The sequence below is a fragment of the Halteromyces radiatus genome (assembly GCF_025201355.1).
Source record: "Halteromyces radiatus strain CBS 162.75 chromosome Unknown BX664scaffold_1, whole genome shotgun sequence".
NCBI lineage: Eukaryota > Fungi > Mucoromycota > Mucoromycetes > Mucorales > Cunninghamellaceae > Halteromyces > Halteromyces radiatus.
Window position 1 is genome coordinate 2,691,970 of NW_026251687.1, and position 24,404 is coordinate 2,716,373.

The 24,404-nt window shown below is 32.7% G+C and overlaps 10 protein-coding genes across 10 annotated transcripts; 5 read left to right on the forward strand and 5 right to left on the reverse strand.

Moving 5' to 3' along the window:
• Nucleotides 1-1,038: 1,038 nt before the first annotated feature.
• Nucleotides 1,039-2,877, reverse strand: BX664DRAFT_321446 (uncharacterized protein). Its single transcript, XM_051543297.1, has one exon. The coding sequence runs from the start codon at nt 2,759-2,761 to the stop codon at nt 1,241-1,243; it is 1,521 nt and encodes a 506-aa protein (XP_051405080.1). The 5' UTR covers nt 2,762-2,877; the 3' UTR covers nt 1,039-1,240.
• Nucleotides 2,878-3,547: 670 nt separating this feature from the next.
• BX664DRAFT_321447 (uncharacterized protein) lies at nt 3,548-4,054 on the reverse strand. Its single transcript, XM_051543298.1, has 2 exons — nt 3,743-4,054; nt 3,548-3,637 (listed from the first exon to the last, which is right to left on the reverse strand). Exon 1 carries the CDS (start codon nt 4,045-4,047, stop codon nt 3,802-3,804), a length of 246 nt encoding a protein of 81 aa, XP_051405081.1. The 5' UTR covers nt 4,048-4,054; the 3' UTR covers nt 3,548-3,637; nt 3,743-3,801.
• Nucleotides 4,055-4,463: 409 nt separating this feature from the next.
• On the reverse strand, nt 4,464-4,898 carry BX664DRAFT_22575 (uncharacterized protein). Its single transcript, XM_051540163.1, has one exon. The coding sequence runs from the start codon at nt 4,863-4,865 to the stop codon at nt 4,638-4,640; it is 228 nt and encodes a 75-aa protein (XP_051405082.1). The 5' UTR covers nt 4,866-4,898; the 3' UTR covers nt 4,464-4,637.
• A 645-nt stretch (nt 4,899-5,543) lies between these two features.
• Nucleotides 5,544-7,724, reverse strand: BX664DRAFT_321450 (P-loop containing nucleoside triphosphate hydrolase protein). The gene is made up of 8 exons (XM_051543299.1): nt 7,472-7,724; nt 7,232-7,343; nt 7,023-7,167; nt 6,883-6,959; nt 6,524-6,797; nt 6,228-6,458; nt 5,947-6,166; nt 5,544-5,863 (listed from the first exon to the last, which is right to left on the reverse strand). The coding sequence occupies exons 1-8, from the start codon at nt 7,493-7,495 to the stop codon at nt 5,624-5,626; spliced, it is 1,323 nt and encodes a 440-aa protein (XP_051405083.1). The 5' UTR covers nt 7,496-7,724; the 3' UTR covers nt 5,544-5,623.
• Nucleotides 7,725-8,400: 676 nt separating this feature from the next.
• BX664DRAFT_321453 (cleft lip and palate transmembrane protein 1-domain-containing protein) lies at nt 8,401-11,121 on the forward strand. The gene is made up of 9 exons (XM_051543300.1): nt 8,401-8,575; nt 8,647-8,975; nt 9,043-9,154; nt 9,246-9,464; nt 9,540-9,705; nt 9,793-10,007; nt 10,197-10,723; nt 10,803-10,857; nt 10,923-11,121. The coding sequence occupies exons 1-9, from the start codon at nt 8,464-8,466 to the stop codon at nt 11,045-11,047; spliced, it is 1,860 nt and encodes a 619-aa protein (XP_051405084.1). The 5' UTR covers nt 8,401-8,463; the 3' UTR covers nt 11,048-11,121.
• Nucleotides 11,122-11,541: 420 nt separating this feature from the next.
• Nucleotides 11,542-13,295, forward strand: BX664DRAFT_255529 (kinase-like domain-containing protein; the record flags this gene model as incomplete). The annotated part of the gene is made up of 8 exons (XM_051540418.1): nt 11,542-12,053; nt 12,116-12,176; nt 12,251-12,310; nt 12,398-12,695; nt 12,793-12,903; nt 12,986-13,071; nt 13,126-13,170; nt 13,245-13,295. 8 exons carry the CDS (start codon nt 11,542-11,544, stop codon nt 13,293-13,295), a joined length of 1,224 nt encoding a protein of 407 aa, XP_051405085.1.
• A 1,166-nt stretch (nt 13,296-14,461) lies between these two features.
• BX664DRAFT_310472 (uncharacterized protein) lies at nt 14,462-14,864 on the reverse strand (the record flags this gene model as incomplete). Its single annotated transcript, XM_051542556.1, has 2 exons — nt 14,462-14,511; nt 14,600-14,864. The coding sequence occupies 2 exons, from the start codon at nt 14,862-14,864 to the stop codon at nt 14,462-14,464; spliced, it is 315 nt and encodes a 104-aa protein (XP_051405086.1).
• A 294-nt stretch (nt 14,865-15,158) lies between these two features.
• On the forward strand, nt 15,159-16,037 carry BX664DRAFT_272761 (uncharacterized protein). The gene is made up of 2 exons (XM_051541194.1): nt 15,159-15,384; nt 15,481-16,037. The coding sequence occupies exons 1-2, from the start codon at nt 15,214-15,216 to the stop codon at nt 15,907-15,909; spliced, it is 600 nt and encodes a 199-aa protein (XP_051405087.1). The 5' UTR covers nt 15,159-15,213; the 3' UTR covers nt 15,910-16,037.
• A 79-nt stretch (nt 16,038-16,116) lies between these two features.
• BX664DRAFT_321460 (uncharacterized protein) lies at nt 16,117-18,731 on the forward strand. The gene is made up of 8 exons (XM_051543301.1): nt 16,117-16,948; nt 17,032-17,103; nt 17,156-17,388; nt 17,480-17,575; nt 17,653-17,796; nt 17,868-18,134; nt 18,192-18,474; nt 18,544-18,731. Exons 1-8 carry the CDS (start codon nt 16,160-16,162, stop codon nt 18,649-18,651), a joined length of 1,992 nt encoding a protein of 663 aa, XP_051405088.1. The 5' UTR covers nt 16,117-16,159; the 3' UTR covers nt 18,652-18,731.
• A 485-nt stretch (nt 18,732-19,216) lies between these two features.
• Nucleotides 19,217-23,453, forward strand: BX664DRAFT_255315 (ras guanine nucleotide exchange factor domain-containing protein; the record flags this gene model as incomplete). Its single annotated transcript, XM_051540405.1, has 8 exons — nt 19,217-19,286; nt 19,875-20,267; nt 20,344-20,436; nt 20,582-21,057; nt 21,298-21,568; nt 21,737-22,024; nt 22,292-22,725; nt 22,818-23,453. The coding sequence occupies 8 exons, from the start codon at nt 19,217-19,219 to the stop codon at nt 23,451-23,453; spliced, it is 2,661 nt and encodes an 886-aa protein (XP_051405089.1).
• Nucleotides 23,454-24,404: the final 951 nt, after the last annotated feature.

The following is a 24,404-nucleotide window of genomic DNA, read 5'->3' on the forward strand; positions in this document are numbered from 1 at the left end:
TCTTCTATTCAGGTATGTCTCTTTTTTTTTTTTTTTATTAGTTGATCATCTGAAAAAGAAACTGTATTCATTCCTTTTTTTTTTTTTTAATAGACAAACCATGCAGCCCAGATGTTGAATACATAAGAAACGGTGGATGTATAACTATTTGATTATAGAATAACCCCCCAATGAATCCTTTTTATATACAAATCCTTTCCATTTTGACGTATATTTTTTTTATCATATTTCTTTCTTTTCTTCCAAAATGTTATATTTATCACTTTTTTTTTTTACTTCATTCTCATCCCATTGTCTTGATATCTCACGTTTTTATAAATTGACATATAGTAATAATAATAATAAAAAAAAAAAAATGCAACAACTGAACAAATTTATGGTCCTTTTTTTTATTTTTATTGTGGGTTTTATGGGATGCCCATGGAAACAATGGAGATGAATGATGACCAAAGGAAAAAAAAAAAGGTAATCCTCTTCCTTTCTTTTTCTTTTGTTTTCTTTTTTTCATTGAATGATGCAAATAAAACCAAAAATGTATCATTCAAAGGCCTTAATTTTCTAATTGTGATTGGGCTAAATGAAGAACCACATGATTTCATCGAAGACAAAGAAAAAAAAAAAAGGAGTCTTTGTAGAATCTTCATCCCAACTAGGCTCCTCTTACAAGTCTAGACTATTTTCAGTTTCATATATATGCGTTTCTATTGTTTATCACTTAAGGTTTCATGCATCGAGTTTGTACCTCTAAACAAGATAAAGTCTATATAGAAATGAAGATCGTTATACTTTCCATATTCATCTAAAATAAAAAGATTGTTTGTATTACATATATAAAATAAAGTTGATTTTTTATTGAGCATTTTTTTTGGAAGATAAATATATATATATTGACTTTCATTATGATATGAAAGGAAAAGGGTAAAACAATAAAACAGGTAAAACGGGATCATGTTGGGTAATAACAAAAAGTAAAAGGAAAATAGGAAAAAAAACATGTATACAAGAAAGGGGGAAAGGAGATCAAAGGGGGAAGAAGACAAAAAAAAAAAAAAAGTGTGGGTGTGAGAGAGTAAATAGGAAAGGATAACAACCGATCGACGGATTCAATTACCTTTTAAGCGTAAGTATGTATAAAGAAGAAGAATAAAAATAAAATAAAAGATATACTATAAAATGGATATAATAACTATATATATAATAAAAACTAATAAAAAAAAAAAAACTAACTAACTTGAAGGCTTCATAGTTGAGAGAGGTTCATGTCAGCAGAGATAGCACCAGAAGTAATAGTCGCAGTATCAATAGATCCAGTCATCATAGGAGGAGGATGGGAAAATGATCGAGACGTAGTAGTATCAGCATAGAGAATGGAGCGTAAAATAGCACATCGCCTTTCAAGCATACCTAGAAACCCATACATTTGTTGTTGATTCATTCGACTAAGTAAGTTCTTGAAACGAGTGTCGTCAAACTCATTCCATTCCTTTGATTGTTGTCCATGTTGCTGTGGCGGAGATAAAGGATGGATTGCTGTTAATGATGGCTGTGATGACATGGTAGATAATAAAGGAGATATAGGGGACGTTGTTGATGGTGATGTAGGTTGTCCATTTTCCATGATTTTTCGTCGTTTTTGCGGTCTTGATTTTTTCATATATGTAGACTGATCCTGTTCTTCGATTTTGGGATAACAACCACAAGTGTTACATACAGATTCACCATTTCCATCCTTTCGCCATAGAGGAGTCCTTGTTTGTGAGCAGTTGATACATTTGTAAATTGGATCATCTTTTGTTGAGGTGGATACGAATAATGGTGTTGATTGATTCAAGGAGTGTTCAGTGGGAATAGTCATACTTGAATGAGAAATAGTGGGAGAAGACATAGTACCAATAATAAGACTTCCATAATCACTTGCATTAGATTGTTTTTTTTGCTGTTGTTGTTCTTCTTTACAATCTGATATGTCCAATGAAGAAGAAGGAGAAGATGTAGCACCGCCAGCAGAAGGAGGAGGAGTACAAGAAGAAGTTGGCTTTTGTTTTTGTGGCTGTTGTTTCTGTCGTACATGCAGAGGACGATGATTTCCATATTGTTTGTAATAAAGACCACATGCATTACAGAGAAAATGAGCCCGATCAGGTGTACGACGCCAAAGTGGAGTACTGGTGACATGACAATTTGAGCACTCTAATTGTCGAGTCCGTTGTTGACTGGTGGATGTGGTTGATGTTGTTGCTAAGTTTGTCTTTTTGCTGATGGCTGAAGGAGTGACAGTAGATTCACGTGGCTGATAAGGCTGGTATTGATGAAGATGTTGATGAAGGTGTTGATGAAGGTGTTGCTGTTGTTGCTGTTGTTGCTGTTGTTGATGGTGATGCTGTTGTTGTTGTTTGTGAGGATGATGAAAGAGTGAATGCCCATCATCATCAAATTGAACAAATTGATCAAAATTTTCCAAAAGAGTAGGAGCAGAAGATAAATCCAAATTTGAAGTCATTGATTCATTGGAAGGAGATTGTCCACAGTAAAGGGCCTGAAGGACATTGTAAGGTATAGCTTGATGTGGATTGCTGCCAAAGTAAGGTTGTTGTTGATGTTGATGATCTAAAGAATCATTTGAAGAAGTAGGTGAAGGAAAAGTACTGAATAATTGACCATCAGAAGAAGAAGGAGAAGGTAGTGACTGTTGAAGTAGGTGAGAGAAGGGTTCTTTTGTAAAAAGGTGTTCGGCAGTCGAGTAGTCTTCCGTTTTCACCATTGAATGAACAAGAAGAAGAATGAATACAATATATAAAACAATGAGACAAACAAATAAACAATAAAGAGAAATACAAGTCAAAATAAAAAGTACTTCTGTTGTAACAAAAAAAAAAAAAAGAAGAAGAAAAAGAAAGAAAGAAAAAAGAAAAGAAAAAGAAAAAAGAAAAAAAAAAAAAGTAAATATCCCAAAAAAGTAAAGCCAAGGTTATATAGACTTTCATGATTTGAATTTCCGCACCTTTTCAACCAAAAAGATATCGTTTTTTCTTGCTCTTTGCACAACAACAAAGAAGGTTCATACCCCTCCCCCAAATTTTTCAACCCCCTTTCATTCTACTAAACCTATTCCCCCCGGTATCCGCCTCTCTTTTTATTATAAACTTTTTTGTATTTTATATATGTTATCAGTTCATACCAAATACGATCACGCACACACACACACACACACACGCGGACACGTATATATATATATATATATTTATATGAACACAGACGATCACATCAATCACTTCATTCATTCATTTATATATATATATATGTACCATCATCTCTAATATCATATTAAAAAAAGAAATCATCCATGTTTATAATATTGTTCTTTAGATGATGATTATTATTAATAAAAATAAAGTAGAAGATAAGATATTTTTTTTTTGGGTATTCTTTAATAGCGCCATGTTACGAAATGTTGACTATTCACCAATGGTACCCAAGCAACTAATCAGTTACAACGGAGTGTAAAATCAACATGGTTGTATTATCTGTGATCCTTGCCTTTGGATTGGTGGAAGATTAGAATCTTCTTTTTTGTCATTCAACCCAGCCTTGCTTTTTCTTTTTAACGTTGTACAAAGGTATTTCACAAATGGGTCCACTATTCTAAAAAAGATGAAACAAGCTAAAATGAAAAAAAAATCCAGTTTTTTTTTTTTTTTTTTTTTTTTTTTTTTTTTTTTTTTTTTTTGTTTTATGTTACTACTTTGTGATGATATTCAATATGAAAACTGAAAGATGATGATGATGATCCTGAGTGTGTCCCTAGTTTCTTCCTTTAAATATACGTATAACATATATATTATATATAAAGGTACCGTGTTGTGTTACCAATGAATTTCCAGCCAATAATAACAAAAGGTCACCCAAAAAAAAACACCACATCATAAAACAGCACACATGTATGTTTATACATATTAGAATATATATATATATATATATATATACGCACACACACACAAATTTATATATATGGATAAATTCGACAGGTTCTCGCGCGCATGTAACCATATAAGGCCTTTTTTATATATAAATTTATATATCAAACAATTATTATTATAAAAATGAATACTTTTTATGGTAACGGATCCTCCCTACCCCCACAATGTTTTCTTTTTTTTTTTTTATTATTATTATTTCCTTCTTCTCCTTTAAGATTGGTAAGTTTCCATTGTACGATGTTTCTTTATTTTGCGGGGGTACACACACAAACACATACACACAAACATATATACACACAAAGAGACCGCATATTGCAGCAACGTTTCAAGATCACCCCCCATCTCTCCACAAAAGCCAATAAACCTTGATTTTTTTTTCTCATCGGGAAAATTTTTATTGGTCCCATTCATTTTACAATAGACTATTTTTTATATATAAAATAAAAAATGTCTGTTCACTTGATGCTGGTTGCCCTGAGAGAAAGACGATGATCATCGGTAGAACAAAGGGGAAGAGACGACATGTTCATTGTCCGCTACTGGTTACTATGCTCCTTTGATTCAACTAAACATAGAGTTTATCATTAAAAAAAAAAGGAGACGATGATGATGGTAATGAAAATAATAACAGAATAATTTTTTACTATATATTTCTTGATTTTATTTGATACTGATGAAGGTGAAAACAAAAAAAAAAAAAAAATAACAAGGAGGATTGCCACAAAAAGATAATGGCTCGCTGAGAACAAAGGTTAATAGATAAACTTGGGTGGGGTAAATCAATTCTAAAAGTAGAGGTAGTGTGACCTGATCTAAAGTTGAGCAATGATAACAATAAAATATCTTGGATACACACACGTATATATATATGAATATGATCATCAACATTACCTTATCTCTCTCTTTGTTGCTTTCCCATTCAAAATGCCAAGCATGCACTATTTGACATATGCTTTCAATTAATAAAAGGAAAAAAAAAGCTAATCATCTTGTCTTTTTACATCAACTTGTCAAATGAGAAGCATCGCTTTTTTTTTTAAAAAAAAAATATATATATTCAATCATCCTCGTTTGTTTGAAGTTTATCCTCTGACTTTATCGATGATATAAAAGGAAATCCTTCTTTATATTATATAAAATATTATTTATATGAAAAAAAAGGAACAAACATTAAATCTATCTTCAATCATCCAACCAGTCAGTCCCCCCCCCCATGCTAATGTGATCGTCGTTCAATTTAAACTTCTTGTTGAACACCAATCGGAACATGGGGACAACTAAGAATTGCGTAACGTTTGTTTTTTGTTTCACCATTACTGTTTCTATGTCATACTCCCCCATATAATAAATGAATTCCCTCCCTTTTTGCCCTCTTTTCTTTTTTTTTTTTTAATGATCAACGTTACAATAAAAAAAAGTGAGGTCATCATCTTAAAGTAGTAAAAAACAATCAAGGCCAAAGGATAATTATGGTAACTGCCAACGATCTCTAAAGTCATCATTGACCATCATTTCCTTTATGTTGAGTTATTAAGAAACATCAAAAAAGACTCAATCTATAATATATATCTGTATAAAAACACGGTATCCTTTTCCAATTTTATTCAAATATCAAAAACTAAAACTAAACTAAACTATATTGCCTATCATCCTTCTTGTCCAAAATCATTTGTAAAGTCGACGTGTTGTTGAATATCATTACCATTGACTGTAGGACGAGAATTTTGCACAGCCTTGAGAAAGTCGCGGATGGTCAATTCAGGTTCCAATAGTTGATCAGGTTCAATATCCACCCATGTCATTTCTTGAGCTGTAGGATCACCAGGAGAACAAGGTGTAAGATGAGGACTGATCACACTAGGATCTTGCCGTGATGGTGCATCTACCTGTACAATAAAATAAATATATTAGTTATCCTTTTTCTTTCTCTTCTGTATCTCTCCCTCTTTTTTTTTTTATTGCTATTTACCCATTTGAAATGTGTTGCCATTTGTACTATTCGAATAGGTTGCATCAAAGCATCACGAACAATAATAGCAATATCAGATCCAGAATAGCCATCCGTCAAATCTGCTAATTGTTTGTAATCTGCCATCGATAATCTACAAGGTGTAGTACCCACATTCAATTCGAACATTTTGGCACGAGCAAGAGCATCAGGAAGTGGAATATATATACGTTTTTCAAATCTATAGTAAAAAAAAAAAAAAAAAAGTGAGTATCACTTTAAATCATATCATTTTCTTTTACCGTCTTCGAATAGCAGAATCCAACGCCCAGGGAATATTGGTTGCACCAAGTACAAGAACACCATCCATATCATTACCCACTCCATTCATTTGCACTAGGAATTCAGTTTTGATACGACGTGATGCTTCAGATTCACCTTCACCACGAGTCCCACACAATGAATCCACTTCATCAATAAATACAATGGCTGGTTTATTTTCTCTTGCCATTTGGAATAGCTGTTTGACCAATCTATAATAATAGTAAGATGATATTTAGTGAGTCATCCATTACCATCTATTCTATATAAATTTCACCTTTCACTTTCACCAAGCCATTTGGATACCAGATCAGAAGATGATACTGAAAAGAAGGTTGAATTTGCTTCAGTAGCTACAGCCTTTGCCAAAAATGATTTACCAGTACCAGGAGGTCCATATAATAAGATACCACGCCAAGGTTGTCGTTTACCAGTGAATAAATGAGGAAACTTGATGGGGAGTATGACAGCTTCTTTGATAGCTTCCTTTGCCCCTTCCAATCCAGCCACATCATCCCAACGTACATTTGGTTTTTCAGTCAAAATCGCTCCTATTTAATTCAATTTATAATCATCACAATAAAATAAAAAGATGGTTAGTTATCATCATTTGAAATCTATTCTTTCGCGTTTTACCTGTCAAACTTGATCGCATCTTTTTCATTTCAGGATCATCATCATCTGTATCATTTTCATTGCCATCACCCTTCTTTCTATAGAAATATCAAATAAAACGTGAGTCTCTCATTATAATCTTATATCATTCTTATACTTACTTCTTTGGTGATCCATTTGCCCCAATGGCTTCTTGTTGTTTCTTCTTGGATTCATCATTTAAATAGTCTTTTAACATTTCTGCCCTATCCAAATACTCTACAAAACGTTTTCGAATAGGTTCCCGTAAACGATCATTCTTTTCATCTAGGATATAATTAAAGAAGGTGAGAATTTAATATCACTGGATAGTTTTTTTTTTAATACTTACATTTGATAGCTGTCATAAAATAATCCAAGGCATTTTGATATAGTGCGTAGGCTTCTTTGTAGTTTCCACGATGATCCTCTTCTGTCGCTTTTTTGACTATTTCAATAGCTTTCTATAAAAAAAGTAATGTAAACGTGTCAGGAAATATAATAATAATAATAAATAAAAAACAATAAGTAAGTAAGCTTGTTCTTTATTAACAAAGATGACATAAGAAAGGACAAGAAAAATATAACTTACTGAGAGGAATTCTGAGTTGGACATTATTGGTTTGTGTCTTTCTTTATTTGAGAAAGGACGGTATACTGATAAACTAAGATGTACAAAGAGAAAAAGAGAAAGAAAAGAAGTTGTATAATAATAAAAGATAAAGAATATGGTATTTGTGGTTGTAAGGTGTTTACGCTTTTTCTTTTTTCTTTTTCTTGGCGAAAAAAAAGTAGTAAAAAAGGGAAGCAATCAAAAGAAAAAAAAAAGTGGGAAAAAAAATACAAAAGTAGCGGGGTGTGAAAGGACGCCCAACCATTTTTTGATACTCTTTCTCTCCCAACTGTGGAAAGACTGGACAACCTTTAATGATACAAAAGAGAGAAATATGAAAAAATCAAATATTTATGTAGATGATCATTGGATTTACTTTCTATAAAAGAGAGTTAATATTATTGGAAGATTGCTTTTTATAAACTATTTAAATCATTTGGGTCTAGATAATAAAAAAAATCTGTATGAAGAATATGATGGTAGGAAGGATGATAATAAATGGTCAAATGAAAAAATCATTAGATGAACTTTTTGAGAAAAGCAACTGATAAATAACGAAAAATTAATTATGAGACAAGTATCTATCACGGTTCTTTCATTAATAAAATATGATTCTTTTGATATTTTGATAATTTATATAAATAAAAATAAAAATCTATTCTATTCTAATATACGATGACTGAACGAATTCTATTGGAAAAAGATGAGACATCCCTCAATAGTATCAGTCTGTTTTGATTAGTGTCAAATAAAAAAAAAAAAAGCTCTTTGTATTACCCTTCAATGCTGAGTAGACACACCTAAGGAGGGCTTTACTTTCTTCCCGATATGTATAAAAAAATTGGACGAGCTCCTTTTTTTTTTTTTTTTTTTTCCTCTTTCTCTTTTATTTTACTTATTCTTCCTCCTTTTTTTTTTTATTATTATTATATTGATTCTTTAACTATTTATTCTATACCATTTATACGTATATGACTTATTACTTTGTTAACCTTCCATCAATACTTTCATGGTTAAAGTCTCATTATCGACATGTAGTCATTCCTTGTTGTATAATCTATATTCAATATCTCTTTTTCTCAGGTAAGAAAAAAAAAAAAAAGAAAAAGATGTTCGTGTTGACATTTAGAAAAATAACTCATTCGTCTTGATAGGGAACACATTACCTTCCCCGTCTAGTACTAAATCGTTTGAATCTCCTACGTTGGTAAGACCGGCCGAAGCAGGAACACCAAGTGCCGTCGTCGCGTTACCAGATGGGGTTTACCATAATCCACACCCTGTACAAACACCTATGCATGATTTACCCGAAGCTTTGGTTGGATTATGGAAGCAAGGCATTGAAATGGACCTCATTGTATATATCAATCAAAATGAATACTTTACCGATTATCATTTATCTCCTTCATGCAAAATCAGTCATCTTATTTTAGGTCAATCCTTTGATATTCAAGCAAGACATTTGACCATATCACTTTCTAATGCAAGTTCATATGATGATACGATCGTATTTTTAAAAAACATATACTTATTTATACTTTATCTTATAGGTGCAATTCAATTTGACGTTATACGCCCATATTTTTCTAACAAGAACCGAATCACCTATTCATCCTCAGGCAGTTGGTTTCAATCCAGATCATATTGTCTACAAAAGACACCGTAAGTATCACCTTGTGTTCTATTTTTAGTACAATCTATTCATCATTCCTTTTTTTTTATCTTTCTTTCTTTCTTTCTTTTGTGATCACAGGTTTGACGAAGCATTATACCAAAAACACTTCCAGTCCATTTGTTATGTTGAAATCATATATGCAATATGCATTTTATTCTCCGCATCATCATTATGACCATGCATCATCACAACCTACTTCTTTAGTATCATATTGGCAAGACACTATGACAATTGCTCTTGTTAATGATGGAAGAGAAGCAATTCCAAAAGCAGCGTTGCAGCCAGCAACATTAAAATGTAAAGTATAAAGGAAAGACATATAGATATATGCTAGTTGATTTATGAATCCTTTTTTTTTTCCTTTCTTTTTAGATATCTCACTGGAGAGAATCACTACCAAGGAAAAAGGCATCCATCAACACCCTCCCCTTCTTGCTAGTGTCAATGGATATCAAATTGGGTTTTATCGTCCTATTGTCTTCCCAAATGATTTTTGGTCTCTTCAACGACATGCATATCCAGTAAATGAAAATACAACGTAAGGAACAGCTAATTAAAGAAAAACAAACAAATAAACAAATAAACTACTTGCTCATTTCTCTCTTTCTCTCTCTCTTTTTTTTAGGCACCTGCCATTGACTATTCAAGTAGAACCAATGGCGATGTGGAAATTTAATACGTTGGCTGCTTTCGAAGATGTATCCAATCCATTTGGCGGGACCATGGAGGAAATGGAACAAGTTAAACGTCTTTTTCTGGAAATGAACCCTACCTGGTTATGTACTCTCTTACTATTATGTGGTTTATATGGTTGTTTTTCTTTCCTGGCCTTTCAGAATGGTAATAGAAAGCAAACAAAAAAAAAGAAATAATAATAATAATAATAATAATAATAATAATAATAATAATAATAATAATAATAATAATAATAATAATAATAATAATAATAATAATAATAATAATAATAATAATAACAAAGGATGTAACTGATTACCGTTTTTTTTTCTTTGGTAAAACAATACATGGTAGATATTCTCTTTTGGCAAACCAAGAACAATGATAGAGGTATATCAATATTTGGAATGCAACTACAAATGCTGGCACATGTGATTCTACTGCTGAATTTGATGGAAATACATCGAGGTACTGGACTTCCTTTGGTACTCTTATTGACCCGCGGTTTCTCTATGGCGATTCATGCTTGGAAAATGGATAAGGCTTTATCATCATCACAACAACAACTACGACAACAACGACAACAACAGCAGCAGCAGCAAATGATATCATCAACATTTGATGAAAATTGGCCCACAACAACAAATAATGATAGATTATTCAGCAACAATGACGAGACAATGATCATGAAAGTAACACCTTTACCAGAATACAGCAATGTCAAGTCTCTAGGCACAGTATTTTTGTGTTGTCTTTGTGTTTGGCATATCGGATTATCTACATGGGGAAGCACTATAATTCATATGTTGTCAGAAATCATCCGTTGTTTTGACTTTTTATTTTTATTGCCTCAAGTATTCAAGAATCATCAATCAAGAAAGGTATTTACGATCTTTTTTTTTCTTCGTCTTCTTTTCCTAATCATAATGGTTATCATTTGATTTGATTTCTTTACAATAGGTCGAACATATCTCCAGACATACTTTAATTTACAAATCATTCAATGTGGTTATTGGTAAGTATAGAGAAGATGATAGTGATGATTATCGATACTATTACTGAAATATTCTTTTGAAATAGATGCTGTATTTGCCATTATCGTCAAGACTCCCTTCCTCCACCGTATCACCTGTTTCCATCAAGACATTCTTTATATTTATATATTTTATCAACACTCTATTTATACTAGTAGCTCATCTAGTTAGAAAAAGTTTATCCATCCTTCTCTCTTTATGTAAATATAATAAAACGATATTCTTTTGTAGTCCTCTTTTAAAAAGCCGAATGTATATATTGGACAAACGCGCGTTTTCGCAGAATAAGGAAGAAAAAAAAAATGAAGCCTTTTTCAAACTCAACGCGCCTTTGAATTGTTTTTTAGTTACCATCCTTTTTTTTTTTTCTATCTCTTTCTTTCGTTGTATTACCTATTTGTCTCTTGTCTCCTTCGATCGATATCTTACTCTTTTATACACATATATTCACATATACACACACACATATATATATATAGTACTACTATTACTACCCTGTCATCTTCTTTTTTGTTATTACCATTTTATATGATCATTCATCCATACCAGTAAATATACAAAGACAAAATAAATTTTATATTATGGCGACATCTTCTCCTCCTCCTACTCCCAATAAAAGTATCACAGCAACAACTGAAAATTCGTCTTCTACCACAATACGATCAATGGCAACACGTGATAGAAAAGAAAGATTGGCGCAAGTAACTACAACAACAGCACAGAAAATACCAGTTTACAAAGACAAAGTTCGTCCACAACAACAACAACAGCAGGTCACTACCAACCATAGTCAACGTCCATCACAACCATCCCACTACGTATCTTCAAATAAAAAGAATCTGCAACAACAACAACAACAACAACAGCAAGAAGAAGAAGGAGAAGAAGTGTTATCACCAGGAGCACTTGCAGAACAGGAAGAATTGAAAAGACAACATGAAAGAGAGGAAGAAGCGCAAAAAGCCGAGGACAATGACATTGATGTGGCAGGATACAAGAAACTGGCCAAGATTGGTGAAGGCACTTATGGTGAAGTGTTCCGTGGATTATGCAAAAAAACAAATACCTGTGTTGCTTTGAAACGAGTTCAACTCAATATCAGTCAAGGCGGCGTTCCCACTACAGCCATTCGTGAAGTCGCTTTACTCAAGGAAATTCAACACCATAATGTTATTCGGTAAGTTAGTAACTTACGTTTTACTATGATGATTATGCTTATCTTATTTCTATACAACTTAGATTGATTGATTTAATCTATTTCGATACTACTATATACCTTGTCTTTGATTATTGTGATGTGGTAAATAGAAGAAAAATAAAAAAAAAGAAGAAGACAATGTACATTAATATTTATTTATTTATTGAATTTATTAGGATTTACGAAAATATATGGATGAAGTGGGTAGAGAAGGGTTGACACTCAAACATATCAAGGTTAGTACATATATAAGGAGGATGATCTTTTTCATATATATATACATATATATGTATTTAACATCTTCCATTTTACATTGTTCATAGAGTTTTACTCATCAACTACTACGTGGTCTACATTACTGTCACTCTCACCGTGTTCTTCATCGAGATCTCAAACCACAAAACTTATTGATCGATCATACAGGCAAGTTAACTATTGCTGATCTAGGTCTCTCACGGGCATTTGGGGTACCTATGCGAACATATACTCATCAAGTCATCACTCTATGGTATCGTGCTCCAGAAATTTTACTTGGAAGTCCTCATTACTCTACTGCAGTTGATATGTGGAGTGTTGGTTGTATTTTAGCTGAAATGATCACCTTGCGTCCTCTTTTTCCAGGTAAAAATGAAAAAAAAAGAAGTTATTGGTATATATCTTCAGATACTTATTTATATTTTCATGTTTTTTTTTTTTTTTTTTTTTTTTTTTGGAAAAGGGGATTCACAAATTGATGAACTATTTAGAATCTTTCGATTACTGGGAACACCTACAGAAGCGATGTGGCCTGGTGTGACGGCATTACCTGATTACAATGCCATCTTTCCACGTAAGTTTTAAAATTACACAATATATATATATATAAACGAATCTATATCTTATTTTTTTTTTATGATTCCAATAATGAATAGCATGGAAACCTGTAGATATCAAAGAACGATTGGCAAAAGAGAAAAATCCTCTTGAAGTGAATGACTTGACGATTGATTTGCTAAAGGTAAATGACTATATATATGACACATATTCTCAATATTCACCCCTCGATTTTTAGTCTTTACTTGTTTATGACCCTTATAACCGGATATCTGCTCAGAAGGTAAACAAACAGGATGATGGATTCACAAATAAAATACAAGTATTAATCATTTTTTATTTATTTTGTTCACATAGGCTGAAGAACATCCGTTTTTTTATGATGATTTATCCATGCTTCAGTTTTAATGATATTTCATTTGTATTATTTATTCCATGCCCCTATCATGCCTCTTCTTATTCAAATTATTATTCATAATAAAACAAATGTTTAGAAATAATTATACTACTATTTTTTTTATGTCGATTCTGTTTGTAGATTCTCTATGTCGTATCCAACGAATGATTATTAAGAGCATCATCTACTGTTTTAACTTTAATTTCAATTGAATCAATTATCGTAACCCATTTTTTTTCTATTCAAAGATTATTGTTCTTTTATTCAAAAAAAGAAAAAATAAAAAATAAAGATACAACAAACATCCCTTTTACTAGTCTACATTCATTTTTATAAAAGAGAATGAATCGGAGACATACATATTGCATGAATCCAACCAAAAAAGGAAATCCACAGCGTCATGGTTGGCCCGTGCACACGTTTTCTTCCATACTTGAACCCATAAACCGATTATCCAACTTACTATCAAAAATCCTTATGATGAAATTGTATTATATCGACGTAGTTTTTTTTTTTTTTTTTTTTTTTTTTTTTTTACAAGTTGAAACGAGTATTTTCTCCTTTCTACTATGGTGATAGACAATAAATGGTGTGTGTGTGTGAGAGAAAGGTAACAAAAACGAAAGCAGTACATAGATCGAATATAATGTTAGGTAGCGACGGAACTTGAATGCAAAATAATTCATTCTGTCATGTTAGATACACACTTTCTCTCTATGATGGTGCACAACAAACACACTGACATGCCCGTAATGAAAGAGACTACAATAGTAAGGAAAAAAAACGTCGATTATTTTCGATAATGATTCTTTGATGATGATCCTGCAATGATGAATCTACAATAGTACTTGATAATGATATGCTGAAATCAAACCTCAGTTTGTTATCGACTCATTCAAATTACATCTTGTTAGAGAAATATGAAAAATAAAGCAAATATCATCTCATCATAAATGAATAAAGTCATCTTTTATTATCATCTTAGAGTTATCATCCAATACTACTACCATGTATCCTTCGGTTTAACCATCATTTATCCTTAATAAAAAAAAAAAAAATAGTACGATTTATTGGTGTGTCATTGGATATGTCTGTGTGTGAAATATGTACGGCATGAAAGGAGAGATAAGGAAATAACATGGGGAAAAAGGATATAAAACGTACTAATAATACAGACTCAGCAACTACAAGTACGGGAACAATCACAGCCAACACCAGATCCCTTACCTACAAATAAAAAAAAAGTATGAGGGAAGTATTGAGTAACGCATTTTTTTTTTTAAAAAAAAAAAAAAAAGAAGAGAAGGGGACCTACAAATGCATGTTGAATGATGAGAAAAATAGACACGATTGGCATCACCATAGAGAGGAGAACCATAAGAACTCCCTTGAGGTGAAGTGGAAATGATATGACCATGATCATCCATGTACGTGGGAGAAATACCACTATCCACACTTGAACGGCGACGAGGCTCAGCTTTACCGGTCTGGATAGGTTTTCCCATATCATCAGTATTTGCTTGTTGTGTATTCAAATGGAGCATTGTATTGTCCTTGTCGTTTTGATGTTTTTTGTCCATTATATCAATAATGTAGAAAAAAAAAAAAAAAAAGAGAAATACTAAAAGAGAACTTTTTTTTTCTTTTTTCTTTTTTTTACCTTTTTATGCCATAACCTTTTAAGCATGGTCATGCGATCAAAGTGGACATTGAAATTGAAACCCTTTGCATCTTTCAGAATAGAAAATGAAAAATGTGACTCTAATCCAACTACATTTTGGGCTGAACACAACTGTGTTTTAAAAACTAATTAAGGTATAAAGGGCTTTTTTGTAATTTTTTCTTTTTTGTAATTTTTTTTTTCTTTTGGTACCTTTTTTTTCTTTCGCTTTTCACTCTTTTTTTTTTTTTTGTATACTTCAACATATAATGTCAAAACATTCTAGTTTTTCTTTACATTTTCTTAGTCAACAAAACCGACAAGAACTACAGGATATGTTTAATACTTTTGACAAAGACCATGATGAAAAAGTATCTTCTAATGAACTACGAAATATGCTTGGATCTACTGGTATTGATGAACCTCAAATTGATGCTATGGTAAAACTGGGTTTAATAATAATACTTTTACTTTACTTCATTTTTTTTTTTTTTATTTATTTATGTATTAACTTATAATTCAATATACAAATGTAGCTTAGTAAAGTGCGTACTGATACCCAGGGCAACTTATCATTTGAAGAATTTGCAAAGCTAATGCGACCAACACTTCGAACACCTTTACGACTGACCAAGAGACAACAAGAATTATTGGAAACATTCAAAGTATTTGATCGGGACGGAGATGGTGTTATTAATGCTAAAGAACTGACAGCCATGATGCACCAACTTGGAGATAAGATTACAATGGAAGAAGCTGAACAACTGATTAGTGAAGTGGATGAAAATAAGGACGGTGTGGTCAATTTTGAAGAATTTGCAAGGATGATGGGTGTACGACCTCCTGACTCACCTACTTCTCCTCGATCTAGTCGTGATAGTTTTGGCTCGGTTCAAATAGACCCTTGTACTCACAAACATCATAGATTCTCCTTTCGCCGCTTTTTTTGTAAACATCCTCAATAGTTTTATTTTATTTTATTTTTTTATTTTTTGATATATGTATTCATTTGTATTACTTTATATTAGTATTATTAGATCTTTGACGTGACTTGAATTTGTACTCTTTAATTCTTTTTGAATACCTATTGTCGTTATTTGAAAAAAATAAAAAAATAGAAAAAAAAAAAACACTATTCTTCTTACTTTTGTCTCTCTTCTTCTTTTTTTTTTTTTTTTTTTGTTGTTGTTGTTGTTGTTTTGATTTATATAGACTATGCATTCCTGTATAGTAAAAAGTAGATCTATTGGACAAAGACTACTTGTATTACAACTACGATCTAGTTTGACCAATCGATTATTTGGGATATCATGTTCAAGGATCTGTCACCCACAACAATACAAAGTACAAAGGTTACATATATCTCATAATCCAATGCCAAAAGAAAATGTTACCACGACTACTACCACAACAAATACTGATCTTCTTCTAAATTCAATGGAAGGACATCGCCCAACCAAGCAAGTCATCTCTGAGTCAGCCTTTGCAAAACTTGAACAAATGATCCATGTAGCCTACACTGTACCTCAACTCAAACTCTATCTCAAATCCAATGGTGTGACTCCCAGTCATCGCAAATCAAACTTGATCAAACAAATTATGGTAGATTATTGGAAACTGACTACCCCAGAACGGAAACGAGCCAAGGAACTATCGCAACGGAAAAACAATAGTCGAGACCAATTCCAATTACAACAGGATGAAATGTTCTTTATTCTTCAAGACAATGGTAATATGATTCGTGATATTGAACAACAATACAAGGTGCGTGTTAGGATTGGTGTCACAGATTTGATGTGTACACTGGAAGGTCAGAAATCTCAGTTACCTGCTGCTTTGGTCGCTATTCGGGAAGCCATTACTTTGGAAAGACAACGTGTGCGACTTGTTGATGATCGATCTACTGCCAATTTAACAACTGATACACTAGCTATGGTACCTCAGCGAGTACTGGATGATTTATCAAAGACATCTGGTGCTTATATTTCTTTGGACAATAATCAGGTAATTTTTTTTTTCTTTTTTTTACTTACATATTTATTTACCAAATGAACTGAACATGAATTTTTTTTTTTCTTCTTTTGTAGATCTCTTTAGCTGCACCAACAAAAACATCTTTGAGCGATGCGAAACGGAAATTGGCTGTATTCTTGACTGATGTAAGTGATAAGTGATATTATTCCGAATTGATTTATTTATATTCTTATATAGTTTGGTTTTACGTCGAAACGATCTCTACAACCATCTGATTATACCGCAATACAACATATTCCAACATCTTCAACATCAAAAACAGATCCATTGATCTTTTTGCCTTTGCACGATACACCTTCAATGCCATTGGCCATGAAAACAATTGGATGGAGCCGAGTCTGTCGTACCGGTGAAGAACGAGATATCAAGTCAGATGCTTCTTCTCATTTTCATCTATTAGGTGGTGATAGGTATACATGTATATCAATAATATTTGTAAAGTTCAAATGAAAAAAAAAGAAAACTCACTTTTATGTCTATATATCTATTTATATATTACAGATCATCGTCATCAAGTGAACTCTCTCCATTACAAATCAAGGACATGTTACAAGAAACATTCAAAACCACTGACAAAAAGTTATCTATAGAAGCAACGTAAGTAGAGGAAAGAGAAAACAAAGAAAAAAGACAATGACATGTTGGACTGAATGATTCTTTTATTATGATTTAAGATTTGGCCAACTTCTTTTTCAAAATCCTACTGTTGTACCTGGACAAACCAATCTTTTGATACCAGAAATACGTGGTTGTTTTAATTTGAAGGATTTGGAAAAGTTGTATCAATCATCCACTTGTCATCGACGTTTTTTCAGTGGGTAAGGTTTATATATATATATATATATATATATAATGGGTTTATTTACTTTTTTTTTGTTTGTATATATAGATATCCTCCAAGCAATATTAGACCATCTTTGCTTCCATTAACTTCAAATAATGAATTCCATCAACGTATTGTTAGAATAGGATATATCGATTCTTCTCTTCTTTGTCAATTAATGGTGAATGATATTATTCCGGAATCACCATTACTAACATCTTCATTACAACGACTACAACTTGAATTTATTGAAAAGGATGATGGAACATTGGAATATCAACGAACGATTGCTGAACATGAACGGAAATCAATAGATCTTCTTGGTGTATCAGGGTAAGAAAGAAAGGGGAAAAAAAAGAATGAGAGTTATATACTCATAATCTTTATTAGGAATGTAGATGTTCGATTGACAGCAAAGGAATATAGTATTTATGATAACAAAATGAACGAAATGAACAAAACAGCAGCTTCATTATTGGATTTGGTGAATAATTGTCGATTAGATAGTTATTCCGAATTATCATGCCCCACTGTTTGGAAATCCGACGAAGGTGAAATGACGTTATTGGATGTAACCTTCAATAATGAATCTAGGTATCGACTTGATGACAATTTGGTGACATTACGATATGTAGATGAACAACAAAGTCGTACTAGACGTGCAGAAATGAAGGTAAACAAAAAAAAAAAAAAACTAAAAGAAAAGAAAAGGAATAATTCATTTAAATACATATATATATAGATGGTACCATATCAACAAGAAACTGAGATAAAGAATGAATTTGATTATTGGGATGGATTTTGGATCAAAGTGATAGATTTGGCACAAAAATGGAACTATAGAAGTTAGATCTTTATCAATAAAAATATGATTTTTTTTTTTAGAGTTGATTAATAAAGGAATAAAAAAAAGTGCTTCTTTTCTTTTTACCTGCCTTTTTTGGATGTGCCTCGTTTTTTTTAGGTTTGTGAAAAATGATAATTTATATACTGTATTCATGATGATCTATTTGCATACTATATTAGATATATATATATATATATTATTTTATGAGATGATATTTTATTATAGTATAAAAAAAAAAAACAAGTTATATTCAAGTTAAACAAAAGTGAATAGCTGTTTATGTTGGCTAGAAGGTAACACGAAAAATTAAAATTTTATACTTTTTTATCCTCTTTTCTCCCGCCCCTTACTTTTTTTTCTTTTTTTTTTTCTTTTTCCTTTTTTTTTTTTTTTTTCCTTTTCTCTCTTTATTCATACAAATTGTATTATGGCAACAGATAATCGATATCAAGAAGCGGCAGCTTTAACAACAAAGTTAGATCTTCCTCAAGAAACAGCATTACCAGCACAAAGAAAACGCAATCATTCTCTGATTCCAAAAGAGTTGATGAATCCTTCTGAAGGTGGAATGGAAAGAGCTGCTTTAGCGACTGTATTTGGTGTACGTGAATATACTGAACCAAAAGTATTATGGGAACGTCAACTTATCGCCAACAATAATGAAGATGCTGCTTTGGTTAATACATCTAATATATCTCAAGAAGGTTATATCTCCATTACTGGCAAATCTGTAGTTAGTAATCCTCTAGCGAGTACTCATACCCCCAACAATACGCAACGACTCAAATTATTACCCTCTCAACATAATGATACTGTAACAACACAACAAAGTATTGCATCTTATGTAGCTTCAGCATTAGATACTGTCGGTCAAAACCAGTTTAAAACAACTATGCCAACCAACAACAACAATAATAATAATAATACTGCCACCTTTAATTTACCTGATATTCCGGTCGTTAGTAAATTTGATGATTGGCTGACAACATCTTCCAAAGCTACTATAATATATCCACCTTCTCTCAAACCTACAACATTGATTGATCAACAACAACAACAACAACAACAACGGCAACAACATGATACCAAATGGATGGATTTAGAAATTGCACCACCTTTAGTCTTCCTTAGTTATCCACCTGCTATATTCGATTTACTCAAATCTGATACTGATGATCGTATTATTATCTGGGGTCCCGATCCACAAGTTATTCCTGCATCTGAAGCCACAAATCTATCTTCCAGTATTGCTATCATGCCTCAGCAAAAACCATCCACTATGGGTTTTTCTTCAAATACAACTGCAACTTCATCAGTTTATTCAGAAAAATCTGATCAAGGAAAGAAGAAATTAAGATCAAAATGGATTAATAAAATGAAACAATCAATACAATCTTCAACATTGGACTCATCAAATAACATATACTGGAATGAAAAGGATTATGATGAAAAAAAGACAACTCTACGTGCTCGATTTGGACGCCGATCATCCTCTACAAAACAAAAACATACAAATGAAACAGTATCAACTTCTTCTTCAACTACAACTACCATGACTCCCAAGGTTATTGAAGCTGCCACTGTTGAAAAACTGGTGGAAAAATTGACGGTGACATTAGGTAAAAAAAAAAAAAAAAAAAAAAAAGATTTTCTTTTAAATAAAAATGATCTCATTATATTCTTTTATCAACTTAGATTATACTTTTATGACCGATTTCTTTTTGACATATCGTACTTTCCTCTCACCAATTCAACTATGTAAATTATTGATATTACGATTCCGATGGGGTTTGGAAAACAATGAAGATGATCGATGTATTGTACGCATAAGGTAAATGAGATACTATATTATTATCTATTTTTTGTTTCTAATATATATATATATATCATCTCGCTTTTATCTTATTTATTTATTGTTATAGAACATTTGTAGTGATTCGACACTGGCTTCTGAATTACTTTGTACATGATTTTACGCCATCTCGTGAACTTCGTGAAATCTTGACCGTGTTTCTGAATACTCTACCTTCCCATCCATCCATCAAAAACTCACCAAGGGATCAACGCATTGTCAAGGGTCTTAAACGAGTCGTACGAAGGCTAAAAAAGGTGCATTATCCTCGTAGCTCTCAACATGTCCAAGTCATATCTCCTCCACCTCCACTATACGATGAACAACAGGTCCGAAATATGCTACATGCCAAACTATCTCAAAGTCCTCTACGGCGTAAGACAGAAGAATTGATTCAAAAAGGAATGGAAGTGGAAGATCGTCATCATGGAAATGTCGCTTTTCAAGATGCTCGTCATGCTGATATCGTAGTGATTGGAAGTTCCGATAAATCTCCCTTACCACCATCATCAACACCTGTACCTCCAATACCCGAACATGATCAACAACAAATGATAGTTTCACAATCTACTTCACCCTTGTCTCCTGCTTCTTATCCACCTACAACTATGATAGGCTCCAATGGTAGCGACAGGAAACGCAATCGAAATGTATCTCAAAATTCTATCGCAAAGTACGCCACTTCAGCATTCTCTATAAGTCGACTCCATCCTCATCACAATCAACAAGAATTACAAAAGGCCAAGGTCAAAGAATCTTATTTACGACGTATGGAACAAGAAAAAAGACTGATGCAGCAACAGTTGATGACCACCTCACACGATCATGACATTCAAAATAATGGAAACCCTATTGAACAAAGTAGCACCATCACTGATGCTTCTTTGGAAAGTCTTGTTAGTCCTGGCACCACTGATGATGAACTATACGACGATACTGATGATGATGACGATGATGACGATGATGATGGAAATGATGATGATTCTGGTATGGATAATGATGATCTAGCTATGGAAAATAAACGTCCTCAAATTTGTCCTGTTCCTGGTACAACGCCTGGTCAACCCAGTATTCGACAACTACCAAGCAATCATCGACGATCTGTATACAATGCAGAACTCTGCGATTTGAGTCCAATAGCATTACCCAATGGATCCTTTATTCATGCTACAACAACAACATATTCTCCCGACAATGCTATACCCGTGTTGAACCAGCATATATCATCATCATTAGAAAAGCCATTACCTCCACCATTACAATTGGAAACGACGACCACCACAACAACAGAGCCTGTGAATAATGGAAAAGGAACCACTTCTAATGATCAACGACGAATTTCTTGGAACAACAATAATAACAGAATATCAAAATCATACCTAGAAGAGACAGGAGAAAAAACAGCATTGGAGTCACCAGTTTTTGAAGATAAAACATTGATGGAAAGTCCAACAAGTATCACTTCAGATTCAACACAACGACATTCATCATCCAACAACAAACCTCAACGAAAGCTATCACAACGTTTAATCAAGGCATTCCGAGCAGCAGGAAGTATTCGCTCCACAAAAGCAACAGTTATTCAACCCAAAATGACATCCACAGCACCAAGCAGCGTCAGTCATAGTAGTGTTGTTGTACCACAAACATACGAATCTTCTTTACTATCTCGACAAACGGCACCACCACATAATGATACAACTTGGAATCAAAGCAACCTTCATCAACTGGAAGATTTACGCACGTCTTTGGATGAAATTTTACCACCTGCACCTGATCTTCCTTCAAAAGAACATCATCAACAACGCCGTATGATTGAATTGGATATTCCACGATGGGGCTCATCTCATCATGCTCCAGCCTCTTTATCACAAGCTTCATTTTTCCGATCTTCAATGGTGTTACAGTATCGCTCACATGACTTGGCTCAACAATTATGTTTAGTGGAAAGAGGAGTTTTGCTTCAAGTCAATTGGGAAGAAATGGTACATTGTCGATGGACCAAGATGGCCAATCTCTCAACTATGATGGAAGAAGATGAAGGTTTAAAAATGGATTCTCATCAAGATGACAATCACGCTACTTATTATTCTCGACAAACAAGACAACTTCAATTGATGCGTGGAGAACAAGAAGGTGGTGTCCAACAATTGATCAAAAGATTCAATACAGTATGTCAATGGGTATCAAGTGAAATTGTACGTACTCCAGTTTTAGATGATCGTGTTTTGGTGATTGAAAAATTTATTCGGTTGGCCCAGGTACATACAAAAAAAAAAAAATATGTAAACTTTGATTAACATTTTCCTATTATTAGAAATGTCAAGTATATTCCAATTTTGCAACACTCGTACAAATCTTATTGGGACTTCAATCACCATCAGTATCACGACTACGTAAAACATGGGCTCGGGTATCAGACACTGAAATGCGATTATTGGAACAGCTTTCTTCTTTCACATCACCCATGAAGAACTGGAAACATATTCGAGACAACATGACATTAGTAGCAGATGAATACGGCATGTCACCTAAAGAAGTGCAAATCCAACTCCCTGGCTCGATCGACCGCCAACTGAATAAACCCAAAATCAAGTTACCGTTTGGAGGCTGTATTCCGTTCCTGGGCCTATATCTTTCGGACTTGGTGTTTAATTCGGAGCAACCTTCGTACCTGGAACCTAGCCATGATCATCACAAGATTTATCAATCATATACCAAACAATCCACCACATCACCATTGCTTCGTCAACCACTCGTCAATTTTCGCAAGTATCGCATCATCGCTACCATCATCAAGAGAATTTTGACCTTCCAAGATTTAGCCTCACGTTACTCATTTGAACAATTGGATCCTTTGTATACATCTTGTCTTCACTTGGATGCCTTGGATACTGACACTATTCGACAGTTAAGTTTGACTATTGAACCTCCTCCCTTATCCTCCTCCTAGTTCATATTAAACTGATATTGTTCCACTCATTTATATTATTATCATTATTATTATCATTATTATTGTTATTATTATTGTCATATTACTATTATTATTACTTTTGTTATTATTATCATTACTATTATCTTATTTATTATCATTATATCTATATTGTATATCCTCCCACTATTCTTTTATCCTTTTTTTTTCCAAAAATAAAAACTATCTATTCTATCTAATTGATTTTATTTTGAAGATTATCATTTCTACATATGAATCCTATATTAGTAGATAAATGTCGATTGTTTTAGTCGTGCTATATGAAGTTCAATTCCGAATGTCTCTTCATTAAGTCATTATGTATTGCTTAGCAACCGAATCATATGAAGTTACAGTGATTGCGGAGAATGGTTCGAATAATGGCTCTTTCTCACTATGGAGCAGGCTAACCAATGAAAAGTCATGATTCATTGTTATTTGAAATTTTTCAAAAAAAAAAAAAAAAAAAGGATTTCACAGCCATAAATTTCCAATTCTCCAATCATTTTTTTTTTTGAAAAGTCGATGAAATGACATTTATTATCACATTAGATACGCGGTAAAAAATGGAATTAGACAGTATTTGATGATGATTTTGAGAGATAGCGGTCATTTTATTGATGACGATATTGACTTTTTATTTTTTTTTTTAATTTCCTTGATGGGAGACAATTGTTACTATGAGAATGATTTCATCCATGTTCATTCCGAATTTGATACGATGATGATGATTTTTGAGTGAATTACAGAAGTATAAAGAGGTTCTAGCAAAGGAAACCTTTTTGATGATCTTCTTTCCGTTGGCTTCTTATCGTATCCTTCATCAATAGTTAGTAATATAGTGGTCTATCTTTTTTTTTAAAAAAAAAATAAACTGGTGTCCCATCATCATTGTTTTTTTTTTTATCATTTATTAATCAACACTATCAAGAT

Coding starts and splice junctions, on each gene's coding strand:
- BX664DRAFT_22575 (XM_051540163.1), bottom strand. CDS start 4,865: ATGTTGATGATCATATTCATATATATATACGTGTGTGTATCCAAGATA.
- BX664DRAFT_321453 (XM_051543300.1), top strand. CDS start 8,464: ATGACTTATTACTTTGTTAACCTTCCATCAATACTTTCATGGTTAAAG. Junction 10,724..10,802: donor AGAATCATCAATCAAGAAAG/GTATTTACGATC, acceptor TCTTTACAATAG/GTCGAACATATCTCCAGACA. Junction 10,858..10,922: donor ATCATTCAATGTGGTTATTG/GTAAGTATAGAG, acceptor CTTTTGAAATAG/ATGCTGTATTTGCCATTATC.
- BX664DRAFT_321447 (XM_051543298.1), bottom strand. CDS start 4,047: ATGGTTACATGCGCGCGAGAACCTGTCGAATTTATCCATATATATAAA.
- BX664DRAFT_321446 (XM_051543297.1), bottom strand. CDS start 2,761: ATGGTGAAAACGGAAGACTACTCGACTGCCGAACACCTTTTTACAAAA.
- BX664DRAFT_272761 (XM_051541194.1), top strand. CDS start 15,214: ATGTCAAAACATTCTAGTTTTTCTTTACATTTTCTTAGTCAACAAAAC. Junction 15,385..15,480: donor AACCTCAAATTGATGCTATG/GTAAAACTGGGT, acceptor ATACAAATGTAG/CTTAGTAAAGTGCGTACTGA.
- BX664DRAFT_321450 (XM_051543299.1), bottom strand. CDS start 7,495: ATGTCCAACTCAGAATTCCTCTCA. Junction 7,168..7,231: donor TTTTATGACAGCTATCAAAT/GTAAGTATTAAA, acceptor ATTATATCCTAG/ATGAAAAGAATGATCGTTTA. Junction 6,960..7,022: donor GCAAATGGATCACCAAAGAA/GTAAGTATAAGA, acceptor ATATTTCTATAG/AAAGAAGGGTGATGGCAATG.
- BX664DRAFT_321460 (XM_051543301.1), top strand. CDS start 16,160: ATGCATTCCTGTATAGTAAAAAGTAGATCTATTGGACAAAGACTACTT. Junction 16,949..17,031: donor TTTCTTTGGACAATAATCAG/GTAATTTTTTTT, acceptor CTTCTTTTGTAG/ATCTCTTTAGCTGCACCAAC. Junction 17,389..17,479: donor CATCTATTAGGTGGTGATAG/GTATACATGTAT, acceptor TATATATTACAG/ATCATCGTCATCAAGTGAAC.